At 46.3% G+C, this 21,900-nt stretch overlaps 1 protein-coding gene across 3 annotated transcripts; it reads right to left on the reverse strand.

The window, feature by feature from the left end:
* Nucleotides 1-3,768: 3,768 nt before the first annotated feature.
* On the reverse strand, nucleotides 3,769-14,036 carry Rabl2b (RAB, member of RAS oncogene family like 2B). 3 transcript variants are annotated; one of them, XM_057791948.1, is made up of 9 exons: nucleotides 13,916-14,036; nucleotides 12,200-12,353; nucleotides 9,980-10,009; nucleotides 8,636-8,715; nucleotides 7,406-7,485; nucleotides 5,570-5,681; nucleotides 5,179-5,273; nucleotides 4,821-4,904; nucleotides 3,769-4,653 (listed from the first exon to the last, which is right to left on the reverse strand). In XM_057791948.1, the coding sequence occupies exons 2-9, from the start codon at nucleotides 12,304-12,306 to the stop codon at nucleotides 4,576-4,578; spliced, it is 666 nt and encodes a 221-aa protein (XP_057647931.1). In that variant the 5' UTR covers nucleotides 12,307-12,353; nucleotides 13,916-14,036; the 3' UTR covers nucleotides 3,769-4,575. The 3 variants fall into 3 exon arrangements, with proteins under 3 accessions (XP_057647931.1, XP_057647930.1, XP_057647932.1); XM_057791947.1 differs by having other exon boundaries at nucleotides 5,179-5,276; XM_057791949.1 differs by lacking the exons at nucleotides 8,636-8,715; nucleotides 9,980-10,009; nucleotides 13,916-14,036 and having other exon boundaries at nucleotides 5,179-5,276; nucleotides 12,200-12,282.
* Between the last annotated feature and the right edge of the window lie 7,864 nt (nucleotides 14,037-21,900).

Consider the following 21,900-nt stretch of genomic DNA (forward strand, 5'->3'; position numbering starts at 1 on the left):
GTCGGCCTTCAACCAGATCACATTTGTCTGCAAAGTCCTGGGAAGGAAGTCCTGGTGGGCTCTCTTCTGCGGTTCACTCTGGTCAGGAATCAAATCTGGTGTTTGGATTAACTGCTTGTGTACTAAAGATGGCAGGGCAGAGAGAGGCAACACCTCTTGAAATCACAATGTGCTTTGCTTTTCAGCTGTGCCGCTTGGAATTAGTAGGAGTGTGAGGCCACACTCCGACCCCTTTGTGTTAGGAATAAAATTCTGGTAGGACTTCCGCTTGATTTGACATGACCATGTGCCTGTGTGCAGAACCGAAGCTTTTCACCCTACTGACACACTTCGGGTTGTATGGTCACTTTCTTGGGACCCCCCAGTCCTATTTCTAAAATCCTGGCACCCAATGTGAGAGGCTCTTTCTCTGTGACCAAAGGTCCTGGGAACTGATTCCCATCCTGGGAGGTGTATTCTGCTGCCTTATTGTAGTGGCCCTGGATATGGATACATTACCAAGCTCCTGAACTAATGGAAACTCAAATTGGAAAATAAATCAGCATTGTCGAGATAAGGGCCTCAAACGAGCAAGACGACAACCAGGCAACTTTCTGCGCACAAACCAAGGTAAGAAAATTGGACTATAGAGCACTGTCACGTGGTTGGGCGTTTCTTTTGGAGGGTGAAAGTGGCTGAAATTCAGTCACAGGCTCCTTCAAAGTGGAAAACAAAAGGCACGGGAACACCGTGCAGGGGTTTGAGGAACTCCGGAGAGGATTTGGGAACAGGGGAAATGAATATTGCTTGTCTGGCCTTGTCTGGCGTTCCCCATTTAGTCCTTTAGGGTGAACTTTGAGGTTCTGAACCAAGAGAAGAAGAAAAACAACAAAACCTGGACGTGTTAATACACCCTGGGGGTTGTCTGAGTGTGACGGAAATGTTCACTCCCGTGGGATGTAGCTCCAGCTTCTTGCGAGGGCAAAGCAGTTTGCGTGGAGTTCAGGTGGTATGAGGGTGTCCACACAAACTCCCATGTTTTTCAAGGGTCTTCACTACAGGAGAAGAGAGGCAGTTGAACCTCTGATCAAGACATTACGGTACAAGAGAAGGATGGGAAACCCGGCTCCCTCTTTGGGTAAGCAGAAGGACAAAAGTTCTGAGACTGATAAGAATCAAATGTCTTCTAAAGCGCATGCTCCAGTATCCGGGAGAACAAAAGGGGACATAAACCACAGCTTAAGACTGGGTGTCGTAGGGTTGCCATTGCTGTGATAAAACACGACCGAAAGAAACCTGGGGAGGAAAGGGTTTATTTTAGCTTATAGTTCTCAGGTCTATACTTTATCATTGAGGGAAGTCAGAGCAAGAACTCAAGCAGGGCAGGAACCTGGAGGGAGAAGCTGAGGAAGAGGCCATGGAGGAGTGCTGCTTACTGGCTTGCTCCTCATGGCTTACTTGGCCTGCTTTCTTATACCACCCAGGACCACCAGTCCAGGAATGGCATCACTCACAGTGATCTGGGTCCTTCCACATCAATCATTAAGACATTGCCTATAGGGCAATCTTATGAAGGGTTTTTCTTAAGATTCTCTCTTCTCGGTATACATAGCTTTGTGTCAAGTGGACAAAACCCAGCCAGGACACTAGGTAGGTGAGCTTACAGAATGTTAATAAAAGGCCAAGAGCATGGAGGAGGTGATTATGCTCTTTGCTGGAGAAAGGGACCTGGGGCCCTCTTTTCTCTGAAGCAACAGCAATAAAGTAAACAAGAGAAGAGAGAGCCCACTTTCTAAGGGGTCCTCTTGATCACCTCTCTTTTCATCTGTGCTTGGAGCCCCAGTTCTGAACTGCCAGCTCTAGTACCAGGTTCTCTTTATTTCTCAATCTCTAGATTAAGAATGAATCTTGAGCAATGATACAAGGATATCCCAAATTTTCCCTTTTCAGCAAAGGAATCCCCTCCATCGATGTTGTCATTCAGCAATATTCTGGGTGGGAAAAGGACAGTGTTGTCAGCATCCCCCTTTCTAGTTCAGAGGCCTTAAATTCATAAAGGGAGCCAATGCCTTTGCTAGAACACCCATATGTGATGTCTGGTCAATTGGACCAATACCGTGGGCCCCAACTTTATACCTCTCATACCATAGCTGATGCAAAAGCATGAGGATTTTATTAATTCTGTCATGACAGGGTCCCTCAGCATTTGGGAAGCCGAGAGACTTCGAATAGCTGGTACAGGCTTCTTTTAAAGGAGAAGGCCACAGAAGCAAGGGGGAGTGGTTCTTTGACTATTATGATTGGCTTATTCGAAAGGGCTATTACCAACAATTGGCTGGAGAGCTGTTGCCAGATCAGATGAGGTAAGAGGTCATTTTGACCCCGTTTCCCAGGGGACGGAATCAAAAAATACGTGTATGGGTAATTGTTCAGGAACTGAGTACGTGCATGTGTAGCTGTTAGGTCCTTGGTTCCCGGGGAGGAGGGGAAGCACTATGGCACGGAGGCTGAGAGGGTTCAGAATTGTAAGAAATGACTTCAGAATTGTCTTAAAGTTTTACACTTCAAGGAAACCTCATACAAGACAGCTATGTGGAATAAATACTGGTACATTTTTAGTACATAAAGTATATCTCAATAAAGCTATTTACATAAAAGAAATACTGGGATAGAATGTACTCTGTGGCAGAGCACTTTTATGAGGTCCTGGGTTCAATGCCCAAAATTGGAACACACGTGTGTGCAACACACACACACAAACACACAGCCTATTAACCATTTACAATAACTATTTTTTTTCCTTTTTAGGTAGAGTTTCACTCTATAGCTCTGGATAGACTGGAATTCACTATGTAGACCAGGCTGGACTTGAACTCAGAGATCTACCTGTTTTTGCCTCCTGAGTGCTGGGATTAGTTCCACCATGCCCAGCCCAGCAACAAGCTTTTATTTTTGTTTTAGAAATCTTACCTTGTCTGAGTCATGCATTCCTGAAAATTCCTGATCAGAAGTTCAAGTTGAACATGCGACTCTGGCTTTAAGGGGAAAACACACTTGTTGCTGAGCTCTCAAATCAATGTTTAATTAAAAACCCCACAAACAATAAATTCCACTGAAATGGTCTCCTGTAGTCAATTAAGAGTTAATATGGAGCAAGGTGGTGGTGGTGCACATCTTTGATCCTAGCACTCAGGATCTCTGAGTTTGAGGCCAGCCTGGTCTACAAGAGCTAGTTTCAGGACAGGCACCAAAGCTGCAGAGAAACCCTGTCTCGAAAAACAAACAAACAAACAAACAAAAAAAAAAAGGAAAAAACCCTAAAAGAGTTAATTTGGACTCCAGCATGGTAGCAGATCAATGCAGTCTTCCTCCACCAGTGTGGTTGATGTTTTCTTTGTATATTTCAGGTCATAAAATAGATACTTAGTGTGGTGGTCTGAATGAGAATGGCTCCCATTAGTCCATCTTTGAATGTTTGGTTCCCAGTTGATGGAACTGCTAGGAGGGATTAGGCGGTGTGGCCTTGTTGGAGGTGTCTCACTGGGGATGGGCTACAACCGACCACGCCATTCACCATTCCCATTGGTTCTCTCTGCCCTGTGCTTGTGGATCAAATGCAAACTTCAGCTACTGCTCCAGCTCATACCTTCCTGCCTGCAGCCATACTCCCCAGCACAATGGGCCTGGGCTCACCTTCTGAAACTGTGGGAGCCCCTTAAATGCTTTCTTCTGTAAGTCATGGTCATGGTGTTGTGTCACGGCAACAGAAAGTAACTAATACACTTAATGTTTATGAAATTTAATCTTTATTGTAAAAAAGGAAACAATACAAACAAAATAATAAAGACAATGCAAACAATGCTCAAGACAGTCATAAGGGCAAACTAACAAGCTGCGGACACAGGGCAGCTCTTCCTTTGCCATTTCCTGCCATCCACAGAAGATGAGTGTTTAACCTGCTCTAGACAAGTGGAGGAGTGCTCTCTGCCCTGAGATGGAGGCTTTAAAAGCTGTTGTTCATGTGGTGGGGAACAGTAATGTGTGTGTATGACTAGATATGGCTAGACTTGCCATGCTGTCACGTGACCACAATAGCCTGCTCCTGTGCTCCCAACCCAACCAAGAAGAGCTCCTGAAACAGCACTAAAAAAATCTGGAATTAACAGTTGTCTGTGCAAAATAATGTTGAAAAAGTTGGTTGGGAAACTCAGAGGGAAAACGGACAGAAGTGTCATAGATTCTGCAGGACACATTCTGTCCGCAAGAGTGCAAGAAGAGTCCCTGAGGTCACTTTGGGATGAAGGACAACAAACTTAAGTGTCTAGTAAGAAGACATGAATGTATTCACTGACTCTACACTGCCAGGCTGCTGGTGGGGTGGAGAGATGTCAAAGACGTGGATCCCTCACCCTGCTGCAGGGAGGTGGTGGGATATCATGTCTGTCTAGTGTGTTTGTGTTGACCTCATCATGGACCACAGAACAGTGGGTTTGTAGGAAGCTGAGCAGGGGCAGCCTGGAGAGGTTCTCCAGAGATATTGGATATTCCAAATGGCTTCCAGTACCCCAGCTCAGCCATGTGTGGGTGTCCTCTTGATTAAGGAGATGGGCTCTTGACCACGTCACTCTGCTCTCTGTCTGGTGCGTCCTCCTCTTTCTGTTCCAGCTTAAAGTTCTGTGAACAAGGTCATAGGTGATGCCCGTCCCCACATTTGTCCAATTGTGGTTCTAAGGCACTTAGGGGTGGCAAGGCAGGCAACACCCCGTATGTTGGGTTACAGTTTATATCTCTGAAGAAATCATCTACTTTTTCTATCGTACCAGAAACTGGGCCAGACTTACCTCAAGCTCCTGTAAAACCTCATCCATGAAATCCTGGGAACTTTCCTTGTAAGCCACAGCTAATCGAATTGCATCATTGAAGAGCTGAAGGTGAGGCAGAAACGGCAGAAGTACAGCAGTGGGCACGATCCTGGGCCCTACCTCTATAATCCGCAGTCTCCCCCTCCACTGGCCCTTCTCATCACCCTGATCCCACAGTCAGTGGACTTTGTCTCACCAAATGTGGTCCTCCCAGCCTCGTTCCTCTCCGCTGCACCCCGCCACTCACTGTCCTGGTTTTCCCCCTTTCCCTTCCCTCCTCCCTGGAACTCCAGGGCTTACAAGTTGCTTCAGCAGACTGCCTCTGGTTTGCCATTACCTTCACAACATTGGTTCCATCAGCAGCGGAGACAAAGTACAGGGGCAAGGAGAACTTCTTGGCAAAACTGAAGTTCTTTTGAGTCATCTGTATGTCTGCTGCAGAGAGAAGAGCATTGGCCTGTCCACCCAGGGAAAGGGAAGAGTTTGGAGGGAGGGTCAGTGGAGGCTCTGCACTAGGAAGTAGGGAAGGGACAATCAGGGACTGCCCTCAAAATAGTTAACAGGGATCTGCATCTTGGGAGGGCAGGTTTTGCTGCTGGCATCCCCATGGGGAAGGGAATATCTTGGGAAGGAAAAATGACTGACAGCTACCCATTCTTTGAAAGAAGGAAATGTGTGGTTCTGGGTCCCCAGGAATTACTGTCACCCAGGTGCAGGGATGGCCCCACCATCAATTTTATTGGCCACCAGGATGCACGGGATCTCCGGCCTGAACTCCCGAAGTTCTGCATACCAGGTACCCAGGTTCTTATAAGTGATTTTCCTCTGAACATCAAATACCTACAGAGGGTAGAAGACAGTTTAGATGTGCCAAAGTACTTTATCAGTTCCAGACAACACACACCCAAATAGGTGCATATAAAAGGCTAGCTCCAGGAGAGGACCACAGAAAAACCAGTGGGCGCGTGCCATAGGTGAAGTTGGTCCCAGACAGAAAGACTGAAACTGAAATGGTTCCTCTCTCTTTCTCTCACTTCTGGGGTTACACTGCTCCATTTGCCTTATTTCACACTTTTATTTAGTACCCGTGGTTATCAGAATTAAGAATTTTTAAGTTTTCAGGCAAGGGCTTTTGTGCTCAAGGAACGATGGAGGAACAGGTGATAAGTTCCTTTTGTGACCCCCTCTCACTGTCCTTACCTACCAGCTGGCAAGCCCCTTCATGTGGCCTTTCTGTGCACACCACTATCAATCTATATGCACAAGGAGTCAAGAGTCCTGTAATACACACAGCAAAGAGCAGAGAAGGCTGGTGGAAGATGGTGGCATTTAAGCAGACTGAACCATGAGCAGCATTTCCATTGCATGGGTATAAACTGCAGAAGGTTGAGGGAAGAGCAGATGGGGAATGCTGAGAAGAACGGACCAGTCCTTTCTGTATCCCCTTTGTGCTACTCCTTATGGATGAGATGGTACCCACTCAAATGAGAGCAGCGGTAGGCATATTGTAGGAGGTAGGGCTAGACGCGTTAGGTGGTGTCAAATGCTATAAAATGCCAGTGCAAACAACATTTTGTAGGTAGACTTAAACCAGTGGTGTTAACTTATCCACCCCGTGGGTTCTTATCAGAGATGTGGCACCTTGTTTCCTTCCTTTGTGATAGAGCCAGAGTGACTTACAGAGCTGTCACCAAACAATATGGTTCCTACCTGGTTCTCTTTGGGCACTCAGCCATGAGGTGTAGCTGCCATTCTGTGAGCAAGTCCACACCAGTTTTTACTGACAAAGTGTTCTCACTTGGTGACAAGACCTAGGGCTCACAATTCAGAGAACTAGACTCTGGGGCTGGGCTCAGCTCAGTAGAAGAGCACATATTAAATATGACGGAGTCTTTGGGTTTATTCCCTAGATCACACCCAATCCGAATCAAACCGACTCATGCCACAGATGCTTGGTATGGTGTTCATGAGAATCTTTTATCTGTGGCTTAAAATAAAAACATCCCTTCCAAGCATGTAAGAGTGGTGGCCTAGAAAGTGAGCCTGGGAGCTGCGGGGCAGGAGCGCCCACGAGACACATTGTCAATCTCACTTGAGCCCTGTGCACACTGATTTTTGGGTACTTTTGTGTCATCTGGGTGACCCATGGTAACTCTCATAGGTAGCACAGTGAGAGCCTGGGAGGGAGGTGAGGGCTGACCCGAGAGGAAAAGGTCTCAGAGGCAGTGGTGATAGTGGGGCTTCTCTTCACGTTTCACTGTGGGTGTGCTCCATCAGTAGCCAGCTACGGCCTTGTCTCAGCCATGTTTTCCTTGAACACTACAATGGTTACAGGAGCCCAACTTCTTTGTCTTTTCTTTTCTTTCTTTTTTTTTTTTTAATCTGCCCTCATCTTAGGATAGCGCCTCTGTCGTATTCTTTTTTTTTTAGCAGCTCTAGGGTGAAGCGTTTGGGTGGTCTCGAACCCTTTCCTACACATCTATATCTGGTAGTGGGGCCTTGGCTCCTTACCCCTGGGCCAGAATTGCCTAGTGCCATTTTTTACCACGCGGTTGGTTTCGTACCATGATGCAGGCGTGAGCCTTGTGGTAGTAGGAGGCATGCATGCTCTGGAATCGCTCTTGGCCTGCTGTGTCCCAGAAGTCTGCAACATGAACACAACTCTGTCTGCCCAATGGGGCTGGGGGTTGGAGGACAGAGACCCCCAACATGCCCCAGGCATTTCCATGCAGGTCTCTATGCAGAAACATGCATGCATTGGGAGAGGTGTGTGTACACTGGTGGTGTAGGAAGACATGGAACCAGAAGGAGGACAGTGCAGACAGCAGTCCCAGAAGGGAGAAAGGAGGTGCCCTTTGTCCCCACACTGAAGACACGGGGCCCTTCAAAGCTGAAATGCCCAGATGGTGGACATTCAGTGGTGGCCCAGTGACCCCACAGGAAGGTCATGTTCTACATTTGAGAAGTGGTCAGGCCACAGATGTATTTCTGTTTTTCTTTTTCTCTCTTTCTTGAAACAGGGTTTCTCTGTAGCTTTGGAGCCTGTCCTGGCGCTCACTCTGTAGACCAGGATGGCCTGGAACTCACAGAGATCCACCTGCCTCTGCCTCCTGAGTGCTGGGATTAAAGGCGTGTGCCACCACCACCCAGCAACACAGATGTATTTCTTGGTACTGGCTGAATGCTTATCCCTGTCAAAGGCCCCTGTGCTCCTCTTCCCTCTGGCAGCAAGGGTCTTTCAATGTCTGCTTTTCTAAATCCCGACTTCCACACTCGTCCTGGCCTGGGTGTTCCGAGACTGTATGTGCCGTGTGCCTCCACACATGCTCTCTGACTTCCTGGGTGTTCCGAGACTGTGTGTGCCGTGTGCCTCCACACATGCTCTCTGACTTCCTGGGTGTTAGGAGACTGTATGTGCCGTGTGCCTCCACACATGCTCTCTGACTTCCTGGGTGTTCCGAGACTGTGTGTGCCGTGTGCCTCCACACATGCTCTCTGACTTCCTGGGTGTTCCGAGACTGTGTGTGCCGTGTGCCTCCACACATGCTCTCTGACTTCCTGGGTGTTCCGAGACTGTGTGTGCCGCGTGCCTCCACACATGCTCTCTGACTTCCTGGGTGTTCCGAGACTGTGTGTGCCGCGTGCCTCCACACATGCTCTCTGACTTCCTGGGTGTTCCGAGACTGTGTGTGCCGCGTGCCTCCACACATGCTCTCTGACTTCCCATTCTTCTTCCTTTACTCTCCTACCACCCCATCCCCTGCTCCGCGTGGCCTGGGGCCCATGCTGCTCACCCACAAGGATGGTCTTGCCGTCTACTGTGGCCGTGTGCTTATACAGGGTCAGAGCATATGTGGACAGTTGTTGTGGCTGACTGGATGCAGGTTAAGGAGCAAAGGTGAAAACAAAGAGCTAAGGAAATGGGGAAGGGGGACATTTGTGTGATAGAATGGGCCCCCTTCTTACTTAGCTTTTCTTAATTTTTTGAGACAGGTCTCACTCGGTAGCTCTGGCTGTCCTGGAACTCATTATGTTGACCAGGCTGGCCTTAAACTTACAGAGATCTGCCTGCCTCTCTGCCTCCCAAGTGCTGGGATTAAAGGCCTGGGCCACCATGCCGGTCCTTTTTTTTTTTAATTGAGGTAGTTTTTCCAGTGTAGCTCAGGGTGGTCTCAAATTTGTGGCTATCCTTCTGACTCTGTCCTCCCTAAAAAGAAGTTAGATTTCAAGTTGAATGAACTCTACAGACAGACAGGCCCAACTTTAGTGACACAAGGTTCAAGAAAGGGCCTGGGTACCTCAGTGCGGGGTAGCCCGGAGCAGGGTTTTATAGAAAAGCTGTCTTAAATGGTATCACAATGCAAGAAAATGTAACTGCGGACACTTGGAGTCTTTTGTGGACAGAGTTCTTATAGGCTAGAACATCATGACTGCCCCACAGTAAACACCAAAGGCCAGGCAGCTGACAAAGTATCTACAAACTGAAGTTCACTTGTGTGTAAAGCACTAACAAAATACCTGGAAAACAGCATCGTTTGAAGTGGAAATATGCTGGACAGATTACTGAGCCAAGATGAAACAATTAGGTGGGGTTTGGTACAGACTGAGAGGTATCAGCCTTTGGGGGCGAAGGCTAGGGGAGAGAGTCACAGGTCTTGCACTATTGCATGCAACCCTCAGGAGTCCACTTGGGGAACTTTAAGAAGCTCTCAGTTATGGCTCCTTACTCCAAATCTGTACAGTGCAACAGTTCACAGTATGAAGGAAAAGCAGACACCCCACATTTTATAAAGCTTATTCCTATCAAAGACATTTTAGGCTCTGAGGAAAGGGGTGAGATGATTTACCCAAGGTCAGAACTAAGGAGGAGGCAAGACTGGCATCCAGGCATTTGATACAGACTAAGTGCTGTCTGCTATTCTTCCTGGCTTCCTGGCAGAAACCCCACCATACGTTAGCTCTAGACGCAACAGCCTGGATTCTATAATGCAGTTTGGGTCAGCCAGTGAGGAGCTGGTGTGCAGGAAAACCATTGATCTTTCCTGGGCTGCGGGTATAAAGGAGTGGACTGGAGGTTAAGATGCATGAGAGTGGGAAAAGCCACAGGGACAAAGGACAGTTCAAGTCTTTAAGGATACAATCCATCCATGAGAAACCTCTCCATGAGTCTGTAAGGGAAATGTGTGAGGTCACAGGTCACGTAGCATCTCTAACTTCTTGTCCCTACTTTATCACACCTGGGCTGACTACCTGGAAGCCACCTGGGGCTTCCTATCTCTTGTGAATTTTCAGTCAGTTTCTAGTCAGCCTGCACCGTGGGAATCACCATTACCAAGGCCAAACAGCCAACCCATTGGTGCCACTCTCTGGATCAATCTGCATGGGGCTCTCTGACCCCTTATTTCCATCTCACATACTGCTACACACAGAATTACCCATCTATGCAGGGGAAACTGAAGCCAAGAAGACTATTCTTCAATCGGTAGTCATTTTCTCAAGACTCTGCTGTTCCTTAAGGCTTTGCTTAGATGTCACCTGAGCAGGAAGGTGACTGTAGGAGGTAAGAAGTTCCACCTGGTTTGAACTCTTTGTTTCTCCCTGACCTGCATAGAACCCCAACAAAAACACTTGTTGATTTACCTTAATGCCTCTACCAATCAGAACAGAGGATGTGGCACAGCAGTTTGGGAATCTATAGTCTACGGGTATCTCCCAATGTCCAGGCAGTGCACTGGTGCCCAGTCAGCATCTGAACACATCAATGTGAACACAGCTAATAAGCTTACTTTGGTATACATCTTGCAGTCACAGGATAGCCTTGAAAACTTTTCTTGGTATTGTAACTACTGGCTCCCAATCAGACAATACAGTAAATCTAAAGAAACAACAAACCAACAAACCTCCCATCTCCCGGAAAGATATTAAAATTAAATATATATATGTACATATGATTTATATAACAGTGCACGTAAGTTTTAAATAAAAACAAACAGATTTTAATGCTCCTATGATTATTAAATTTCAAATGTCAACATGATGCAGTCTAGAATCACCTGGCGGGGGGGCCTTGGGACCTAGAAATATTGAAAATTGGCAGAGAATTCTTGAGTCACAGTGAAATGAAAATGAGGTTTTCTCACCCACCAACCTTCTTCTAGACACAGACTCTACCATGGTCTCTCTCTCTCGCTCTCTCTCTGCTTGAGGTCTCAAAGGGTTAAAATGTCCTAAAGGCCAGAACTGTGTTAGTCTTTCAATGTTCTATTAACAACTTAGTTTTTTTTTTTTTTTTTTTTTTTAAAAAAAAACTACATTAAGTTAGGCTAATGCTGACTTAGGAGGCCCCCTTAGGCTTCTCTCTAGCCCACATTTCCCTAAAGGTCCATCAGTTGCTAAGTCAACAACTGGTCTTTCCTTGCCTGCCACTTTGGTTTTCTGTGTCAGTTCCAAATTCAAGTGTGGACGAAGGATTGCTATTTACTGGGTAATCTTCCAAATCCTTACCTTAATTGTAGGGGATATTGTTGAGGTTAAAAACAATTGTAAAATATGACAGCAGAACTTTAACATAAGGTAGAGAAACGAATGTGAATTCATGAAGCTGGCCAAAACCCAGCAAGGCCTCTAGGGACTCCTCATAGCTATCTGGGTCTGAAGTAGAATGTGAGGTGGTCTGGGATCTGGCGGGGCGGAAGACTAAACCAGACATTTACGTAGGAACAACTCTATCCTCATCCTTTGACAGCAGAAATGGGCATGCACCCTCGCTACCTCACCCTGGATGGTTGAGAGGTGGGATGCTGATGGAGATAGGCCAAAAAGGGACCGCAGAGCCTTTCTTCAGCTCTCCAGGTGGAGAGTTCTATCCCTGCTCAGGCAGGCGCTGAAGGTAGAAGAATAATCCTGTCTTTAACCCCATCACAGTCAACATCATTGCTATCTGTGCTTTCCAACTCAGGGAGTCACTCCCAGAAAGCATCTTTACTGCCTCTATTCTGCCCATCACGTTCTTCTCTCCGTCCCTGTCCCACCCTAGCCGCCCCTCAACCCTCACACACGTAGTGACACCCCACTTGCGACCTCCTTACTCTGTACCACTCCAGCGATTCCCAGGGTGACCCACTCTCCAGCTCTGTCAAGACTCAGAAGGTTCCCCGATTTCTGTCCCTTTGGCTCTCTCCCATTTCCTCATAAATACGGTTATAGACACGAGCCTGTTGTTCACACACACACACTTGGGCTCCAGTCAAGGCTCCCCCTCTTCAGCTAATAGAAACCACACCCTTCTTCATTTCTGGAGGACTTTTCTAATCAAGCCATTCTGGGATTGTTTCTTCTTCCCTAATCTCCCAACATACTTGGACTTGCCCACCGCACTGTCCCCCAGGCAGATGATCTTCACGTTGTCATGAGCATCGTATTTCTCTTGGTCCAGCTCACAGTGTTTGGCTCTGTCCCCTGCCATTAGCTCTTGGCTGTAGACAAGAGCCAGCCTTGGAGTCTTATCACTGTCTGGAAAAGTCAATGAGAAGCCGCTGTTAGAGATGAGAGCTCCCTTCAGTAAAATTCACTTTCTTCTTTTTCCTGAAGAGCTGACCGAGGGCCCAAGGACACACATCCTGACAACTTGGCCACCATCTACTGAGCCTTAGGGCTGCAGCTCTGCCTCTGGATTCTTGTCATTTCCTGTTGCAGATGTGCTCGGGCCACACCTCTCCTCCTACCTTCCAGACTAGATTTGCAAGTTCAACATACAAGTGTCCTTACTTGTAAAACACAAAGCAACAAGCAACAACAACAAATAGTGCCTAAGTCACACAGTAAGGGATATTTGGTAGAAACGAGGGGACACTAACCATACAATCTGTGATGCCTGACCCATATTCTTGGCCTACCTTCCCGTTCCACCTTGTTGCCATCAGCAGCTGCCTCACACCCCCTGCACCTTAGTATTCCTCACGACTTTCTTTTGCAGGTGCTATTTTTAATCTCCAGTACAGTGGTCCTCAACCTTCCTATTGCTGCGACCCTTTAATATTCCCTCATGTTATGGCGACCCCAACCATAAATTTATTTCATTGCTACTTCCTAACTGTAATTTTGCTACTGTTACGAATCAGAATGCAAATGCCCGTGTTTTCCGATATTCTTAAGGGACCCCTGTGAAAAGGTCGTTCGACCTTCCAAAGGGTCGTGACCCACAGGTTGAGAAATGCTGCTCTAGTAGTTTCTAACGTTTTCTACATGTAGATGATACAAACCATACCAACATCAAGATTTTGTCCTTCACTGCCTGAACGCAAATATTTAACTGCTCATTAGATTCGTAACTAGGACATTAGGGCATATAGGAACGCCACCCTAAATATAAACAGTACTTTAGCTCTGTGCAAACTCATATTCCTATTTCCATAAGTACAAGACATCGGTGTGAGTCAATGTCAACACCGGTGTGTCGCAGCGTCTCTAGCCTGGTCCACTCGCTTCATACCCAATCCAGCTTCTAACTGGGCGCACAGACAGCAATTACACTCCAGAGCAGCAGCAGTTCGCACTCGCTAATCATTAACTCGAGCAGACATTGAAGCAGGCTCAATTGGCTGCAGCGAGGGACTGGACACCAGTCTGGAATACAAATCAGCAACAGGGTCCCGCGTTTGCACGACTGTATTTCGGCACGGCCTCGGCCCACGCAGGAACTCAGGCTCCAGCAGTGACTATAGGAGAGCACAGCGGGGACTCTGCCCCAAACCTCCATCCCGCAGAGGGAGTGATCCGTTCGAAAGCCAAACCCCCCAGTCTATCGATTCGCGAAGGAACCCCTCCGTGACTGTCATTGTCCTCACAGTCTAGGGGGGTAAACTCTTTCGTGTGACAAACGCTTTTAGGCGTCCCACCAGGCCTAACCACCATCTCTCGTAATGGACTCGCGAACCGCGGTCGGGCCTCCGCCCGGTCCCCGCCTTCCCTACACCCCACCTCTCAGGCGGGTTTTCCAGGCACTTTGTCCTCGCCTCGGCCTCGATGCGCTCGCCCACCACAGGCCCTGGGCCACCAAGGCGGAGCCGGCTTACCCGCTCACAGGAGATCGCACTCCGGTAGCGGCTCGGCCGCGTCTCCACCGCTGCTACGCGACCGCACCAGGACCCCGAGCTGGGCTGTCCGGCAAAGGCCCGAAGGACCCCATCGGGGTGCGGGCTGGCTAGCGCAGTGCCTGGCTGCCTGGCGCCCTCCAGGATGACACATCTGTGGCATTGACCAGGAGCTCGGCAGAGTGGGTGCACTCGGCTACTGGCCAAGGGTGGGAGTGGGAACCGCAAGTTGGAGAGGCAGCTGAGCAGCCACAGGTTGCTGCAGGTTGTGATACCTTGATAGGAGAAATATAAGCAAGTTTCTCGACTTTCTCAATCTGTGGGCTATCACTGTATTCTGTTTATGCGGTTGTATGAATGTGTGGGTGTGGGACACATTTGGTGAGTGTATAAAATCTCTGAATGTGCAATTGGATGAAAAAAAAAGAAATAAAAAGGAAGGACATAACTGTTCCTAAATATGGTGGATGAAGTTTATTGTAGACAATAGAGGAGGAACCACACCCTGCCCCACTACAGTTATGGGTTTCTCTGGCAGATGTTTGAAAGTAGACCTTAATGCTGTGTGCTCTCTAGGACCTGCTGCTACTGGGTCCTCCTAGAATAAGGGATGGGGTTGTATGGTCGCAGTCAAGTCTCTGAGAAGGTTGGAGGACTGGACCAGATGCAGCTGGATAGACAGCATACATGGACAATTTGGCTAGCAAGCCTTTGCAACCAAAGGCTCGCGAGAAATGGGGAGAATTGTTCCAAGTGAGCCAGCAGGAACACCTGACCACCACAGCGACTCCATTTTTATCCGAGCTCAGGGTGCTCCTTGAAGATTAAGGGAAGGAACCTATGACCAGAGCTGTAGTTTTGGATACTGGGAGACTGAGATTTCTTCTGAAGGCTGGTGGATTGAAAGATAGTTCAATATAAAATTGTTAGGGAGGCGTGATGTCAAAGATAACTCTAGATATTTGGTAAACATCCTACTTGCTGTTTGGTTACTTGACACCTGTAATATTAGAGGGAGGGAGCTAGGCAGGAGTTGCAGTGTAGTCCTTTAAGTTGATGGGGATTGACACCCTCACTGGGGCCAGCACTGTAACTTCTGGTTTTGTTTGGTTTTGGTTTTTTGAGACAGGGTTTCTCTGTGTAGCTTTGGAGTCTGTCCTGGAACTCACATTGTAGATCAGGCTGGCCTCAAACTCACAGAGATCCACCTGCCTCTGCCTCTGCCTCCCAAGTGCAGGGATTAAAGGCATATGCCACCTCCCTGCTCAGGGCTGTGACTTCTGTGACCTCAAGGTCACTTTAAGTAACCTGATTGTTGTCCTGCATTTTGTCTTTTGTTACAGGATGCATTTCAACTGTGAATTTAAAACTTTTTTCTTTTCTTTTCTTTCTTTTTTTTGAGACACTCTATTGCCCCAGATGACCTCAAATTTATGACAGTCTTCTACCTCAGCTAAGATTATAAGTGTGTATCCTTCTCCTGACCCAACTCTGACCTTTTAATGGCTGTTGAGGAATTACTTTTCCTTTGGACTAGAGAGATGGATAAGTGGTTAGGAGCACTGACTGCTGCCCCAGAGAATCTGGGCTTCATTTCCTGCATCTACATGGTGGCTCACAACCATCCGTAACTACAGTTCCAGGGACCCAACACTGTTTTCTGTCCATTGTGGGTACCAGGGGTGCATAGACATGCAGACAAAAACTGCCTGCATGTAGGAATAAGTAAATGAATGAATAAAAGGAATTGTATTTTCTTCCTGGCAAGGTTCACTGTTGCTATTTGGAAACCCACCGGCCTAAGCAGCCTTGCCCTGAGAGATTACACCGATATATATATATATATATATATATATATATATATATATATATATATATATATATATATAATGTATACAATATTCTGTGTATATGCCTACAGGCCAGAAGAGGGCACCAGACCTCATTACAGATGGTTGTGCGCCACCATGCAGTTGTCTGGGAATTGAACTCAGGACCCCTGGAATAGCAGGCAATGCTCTTAACCACTGAGCCATCTCTCCAGCCCAGACTACACCGTTCTTAAGGACTGAATGGGGTGCATTGCTGTGTGTGTGTGAGGTAGTGAGCCTTCTGCTTTCTTCTGGGACAGAAATGCCTCCTACACCGTGCTGCTGGGCCACCTCTGTGCTCTGTGCCAAAGCTTTGACCCTCTTCCTTTCTCCTTGGAAGCTTTGTTTGTTTGTACCTGCAGAATGTGTTGCTCAGAACTTCTGAGGAAGATCAGGCTACAGCATCAGTATGTCAATGCTTCCCCCTCAGCCTCTCCAATTTCCTCGGGTTAGGATTGCACAGGTGCTGAACTCATGGTCTGCTTTTACTATCAGTGTAGCAGCCAGCTGTGTTCATTGTTAACGCCAGTTTGATTAAATAGAAGCACAACTCACGTTACATTAGGGATTCTGACGGAAGACGCCAGCAGGGATAGTTCTTTGTTTCTCCTGACGCTGAGTGTGAGCATGCTTGTGAAACACGCAAGCCTGTTCTAAAGGCTTTTAGTGCTCCATTTTAGAAAAACCCGTATTCAGTTGCTCATTCCATTTCTTTACTAGGTCTTTACAAAAACAAACATGCAAAGCGACAAAAAACCATCAGTGTCCTTCTGAGCTTTATTGGTCATTCTGGACCACACAATGTGTCCATAGCCTGAAGAAATGTTGGATTTTTACCCAAATCTGTACAATTGCCCTATTTCTGTTTTTAATTCGTTCTTATTCTTTTTGTGTGTGTATGTTTGTGTATGAATGCATGTGTGTGGAGACTAGAGGTCAACACTGAATATTTTCTCCAGTCACTCTGTAGTGATATTTCATTTGTATTTTAATAAATAAAGCTTGCCACAGGGCAGGGCACCCTGACTTCTCTTAGGACTGGAGAGGGAGGGGGAGGGGGAGGGGAGAGTGGCAGGGAAATGGGAGGAGGGGGAAATTTTTAATAAATAAATAAATAAATAAATAAAGAAAAGAAAAAAAAAGAACCAAGCAATCACATCCTGAGTTGGGACGTGCAATCTCCAACTCTTTGTCAGACAAAGTGGAAATTGGCCCACATTTTTGTGCCTCCACACTTCTCCCCAGGTGAAGGTTGAGAATTCACCTCACCAGAGAACAATCTTGTCTTTCTTTTCTTACTCCACTGGGACAATCTGTGCTCTTACACAGTGAATAAAGTGGTCCGTCTTCCTTCTATGTCCTTTTTTTCCTCCCTCATCTCTTTCTCTCTATTCTCTCTCTCCTTCTGCTAGTCAAGCAGCACACATGAAAATACAGATAAAGGAATGTGCGTGGGTTCAATATTACAGGAAGGTCACGTATGCTCTCACACGGCAGCACGCCTGTGCCCTGGGTCACAGCGAGTCAGGAAAAGGGCAGGCAGCTATGTTCTTGGATGCTGCTAATCTGGAAGAGCAAAAGCGCGTGTGTTCAGGAGTGCCCCTAATCAGGGAGGGAAGCTGGCACAGACGCCTGTGCTAGGGCTTCAGCTAGTCAGGACAAACAAAGACACCTGTATTAAGGCTGGCAGATGACCAGCAAATCATAAACACTGGGGGGCACAGCCAACCAGGCTGAGGACAAACAGCTGTGCCTAGGGTCACATCTAACTAGTAAGAGTGCAGACACAGTATCCAGGCGATTATCTAATTGGGAAAGGAAAAAAAAAAAGACGCCTTTTGTCTCTGCCAGTGCTGTCTGACTAACTGTGTGGTGATTGTGCACATTGAACCCAAGAGAGTGTCAGGCTTTGAACTCAGGCAGATGAAACTGGAAGTCAAATACACGAAGGCAGACCAGGTGTGGATACAGATTTGTACACACATTCCAGTGCTGATGGGGAGCTGAGAATGAGTTTTTGCCTATAACCAGTTAATCTGTGGTGGGCTCGTGTAGGCTTGGTGAGTTAGTATGAGCAGTATTGAGTCGACTTCAGGAATCAAACACTGACCAACAAACCTTTCTACAATTTGTTGCACAAAAGTAGAACCTAGGAACGTTGGAGGAAAGAAACAGGAAGAAATATCTCCATCATCTGTCATTATGTTTCTGTGCTTTTGTATTGCCAATCCAGGTCTGTTCAATATACCTAGCCATCACCATTAAGCATTTTTTTTTGTCAAGTGTGGGATGTGAGTGTATATGCTTGAGTGTGAACACACTGAAGGTGGAGGGAGAGATCAGGGACTCAAGGATCCTCTATCACTTCATACCTTGAGCGTTTGAGATGCGGCTCTCAGCAAACCTGACTTGAGACCTTACCACAGAGCAGTCTGATGACCTGGCGGTGAGTCCAGGACCAGGGTGAACAGATTTGAATGTGAGGAGTCCTTCCCAGTCACCAACAAACACTTGACACTTCAGTGCTCAGCTTTGGTTAGAGACTTGCTTTAAATGTTTAAGCAAATGAAGACAATTTAGAATTAAGTCAAAATGTCCTAGCTTAAATGCCCATGAAGTCTTGTGTGTGTGTATGTAAACCAGAATGTTTATTTTTTTTTATTTCTGTTTTTAATTGATTTTGTTGAACTCTACATTTTTCTCTGCTCCCCTCCCTTCCTCCCCCCTCCCCTTCAATCCTCTTCCATGGTCCCCATACTCCCAGTTTACTCATGAAATCTTGTCTTTTTCTACTTCCCATGTAGATTAGATCCATGTATGTCTCTCTTAGGGTCCTCATTGTAGTCTAGGTTCTCTGGGATTGTGATTTATAGGCTGATTTTCTTTGCTTTATGATTAAAAACCACTTATGAGTGAGTACATATTATACCTATCTGTCTGGGTTTGGGTTACCTCACTCAATATGATGTTTTCTAAATCCATCCATTTGCCTGCAATTTTCAAAACATCATTATTTTTTTCTGCTGTGTAGTATTCCATAGTGTAAATGTACCACATTTTCCTTATCCATTCTTTGGTTGAGGGGCATTTAGGTTGTTTCCAGGTTCTGGCTGTGACAAACAATGCTGCTACGAACATGGTTGAGCACATGTCCTTGTGGCACGATTGAGCATCCTTTGGATGCATACCCAAAGTGGTATTGCTGGGTCTTGAGGAAGGTTGTTTCCTAATTTTCTGAGAAATCACCATACTGATATCCAAAGGGGTTGTACCAGTTTATACTCCCACCAGCAATGCAGAAGTGTTCCCTTTACCTCACAACCTCTCCAGCATAAGTTGTCATCAGTGTTTTTGATCTTGACCATTCTTACAGGTATAAGATGGAATCTCAGAGTTGTTTTGATTTGCATTTCTCTGATGACTAAGGATGTTGGACATTTCCTTAAGTGTCTTTCAGTCATTTTAGATTCCTCTGTTGAGAGTTCTCTGTTTAGGTCTGTACTCCATTTGTTTTATTGGATTATTTTTAAATTTGAGACAGTTCCATGTAGCTCAGACTCACTATGTAATTGAGGATGACCTTGTACTCCTCACCCTCCTCCTGCATCTGCTTCTAGCTATGTATCAACACCCCACCCCATCCCGACCTCATACTGGGGTTTGAATCTAGGCACTGCATTAGGCAATTTCATTGTACCACTGTGCTATAACAATGCTCGAATGTGACATCACAAGGCTCATTGTGATGTCACAAAGGTAACGTGAGATAATCCAAGGCTCCGTTGTGCCATCATGTGATATTATGATTCCACAGGGCTCCTGTGATCTCACAATGCTCCATGGACACTAGAACGTCCACTGTGACAGCACAGTGGTACAATGTAATTGCCTAATGCAGTGCCTTTGTGCATGGCTATATGCACTGTGCCATCATAATTCCCTATTGTTCCATTGTGTCAATACAATACCCCACTGCGCCATCACCATGTGATTATGGCACAACAATGCGGAGCTACGTCATCACAATATTAAATTATGACATCACAGTGTACCATTATATTACCAAGCTGACCCGGGATATCATAAATCATTATTCCAACACAGCAAAACCCATGGTAACATTAGATGTCTCCTTATGATGTCACACTCTTCAAATACTACATCACAATGCTTCACTGTGATCCCATGAAGTGAATTTTGTTTCTTTAGTGCTGGGTGTGGTGCTGCGCTTCTGTAATCCTCAGGAAGCTGAGCTGGGAGGATAGAGAGTTTTGAGGCCAGTTTGAGGCCAGCTCACAGGACTCGTAAGGTAAGCACTTCGATCACATGAGACATTTCTCCAGTGCTCAATGATTTTTTTTTTTTTTTTTGAGACAGGCTTTCTTGCTGAACCTGGAGCTCAGCATTTTATGTGAATGCTGTCAATCTGTGTTTTCTTTCTCTCTCTCTCTCTTTTTTTTTTTTTTTTTCCCAAACAGGGTTTCTCTGTAGCTTTGGAGCCTGTCCTGGAACTAGCTCTTGTAGACCAGGCTGGTCTCGAACTCACAGAGATCCGCCTGCCTCTGCCTCCCAAGTGCTGGGATTAAAGGCGTGCGCCACCACCGCCCGGCCTCAATCTGTGTTTTCGAGGCAAGCACTTTACCCAGCGAACCATCCTCCCGCCCTCCCCCCCCCCCGGTTCTGATTTGATGGTAACAATTCTATGAGGCAGATGTTACTCATCTCATTCAAAACAGGAGGTAACTGAGGCCCAAGAGTGTGGATAACTTGTCCACAACAGTGAGGCTGGCTCGAGTCTTATCTTCCTTTTGACAGGACAAGCATGGCTGCTGTAATGTTCTGAGCAACAGAAAGGAAAGACACAAAACCACTGTGTGGATGAGATCTTTGACCTCTGAAGTGGGGTCTGAAATATGGGCACTGGGGCAGTTACCACAAAGAGGACAAGACTGCCCATTTAGGTCCCGTGATAACTAGTTTTATTTTATTTTATTTTTTTTACCACATTGATTATATTCATAGGGTGTCTCTCTAGTATATATTCTTTTAATCTTTTGAAGATGACTGTGATCAGAAAAGACCTTACCATGCAGATTACATTCATATGATTTCTCTCCAGTATGTGTTCGTTTATGACTTTGATGAGTATCATAAAGAAAGTCTTTATCATCTTGACCATATTCATGGGGTTTCTCTCCAGTGTGTGCCCTTTCATGCATTTCAAGATGATTGTGATAAGACTTCATCACAATGCTTAATTTCACAGCATTTTTCTCTGCTATGTGTTTTTTCATTCCTTAGAAGATGAGTGTTATAAGACAAGTCTTTACCACAGTGAGAATATACTGAAAACTTCTCTCCAGTTTGATTTCTTTCAATCCTTGCATGTCTTCTAGAACATTGACAATGATCTCCAGTGTTAAGGTCTTCCCAAATGTATCCTATAGTAGTTAGGTTCCTATAGGTCTCCAGCATCACATCTTTGTAGAGATTCTTCTGGGAAGGATTCAGCCAATCCCACTCTTCCTTAGTGAAGTTGATGTGCACATCATCATAGGTCACTGCCATGTTGTGGTTTCTCAGCTCGCCAAAGTTCTCAGTTTACCAACTCCCTGCAGCAGCAACTTCACCGCAACACAGGAAACCAATGGCGCCAGCTCCTCTGCAAAATCGAGAGTCGATAACTAGTTTTAAGTCAACTTGACATAAAGCTAAGTCATCTGAGAGAAGGGAACAAATGCCTTCAGTAGACTGGGAAGTAGACAAGGCTGTAGGGCATCTTCTTAATTGGTGATTGATGTGTATGGAACTGTAAGCAGCACTTACCCTGTTTCTTTTGGCAGGTGTTTCCTCCCAGCCTTGAGGACGACGGGGTGTCAAGATAACAGCAGTGTGCCACTAGGTGGCAGCAGAGCCTAAGAGCTGTAGTTCGCAGTCACCTGCCTTTACAGATTAACAGAAGTACAGAATAAACCAGGGATTTGTACTCTGATGTTAGCCCACCCTCCAGGGTCTCCTGTATTCCAAGCTAGCCTCAGACCTGCTGTACAGCTGAGGATGACCTTGACTTTCCGGCTTGTTTCAGTCTCCCCAGTG

This window comes from Chionomys nivalis, chromosome 17 (assembly GCF_950005125.1).
Source record: "Chionomys nivalis chromosome 17, mChiNiv1.1, whole genome shotgun sequence".
Classification (NCBI taxonomy): Eukaryota; Metazoa; Chordata; class Mammalia; order Rodentia; family Cricetidae; genus Chionomys; species Chionomys nivalis.

Bases quoted from the DNA above. Each gene is read 5' to 3' on its own strand.
- Rabl2b (XM_057791947.1), bottom strand. From the start codon at position 12,306: ATGGCAGGGGACAGAGCCAAACACTGTGAGCTGGACCAAGAGAAATAC. The intron at 4,905-5,178 runs GTAATGGCAAAC...CCTCACCTTCAG, and splicing joins ATGGAACCAATGTTGTGAAG to CTCTTCAATGATGCAATTCG. The intron at 4,654-4,820 runs GTAAGTCTGGCC...CCTTGTTCACAG, and splicing joins AGGTTTTACAGGAGCTTGAG to AACTTTAAGCTGGAACAGAA.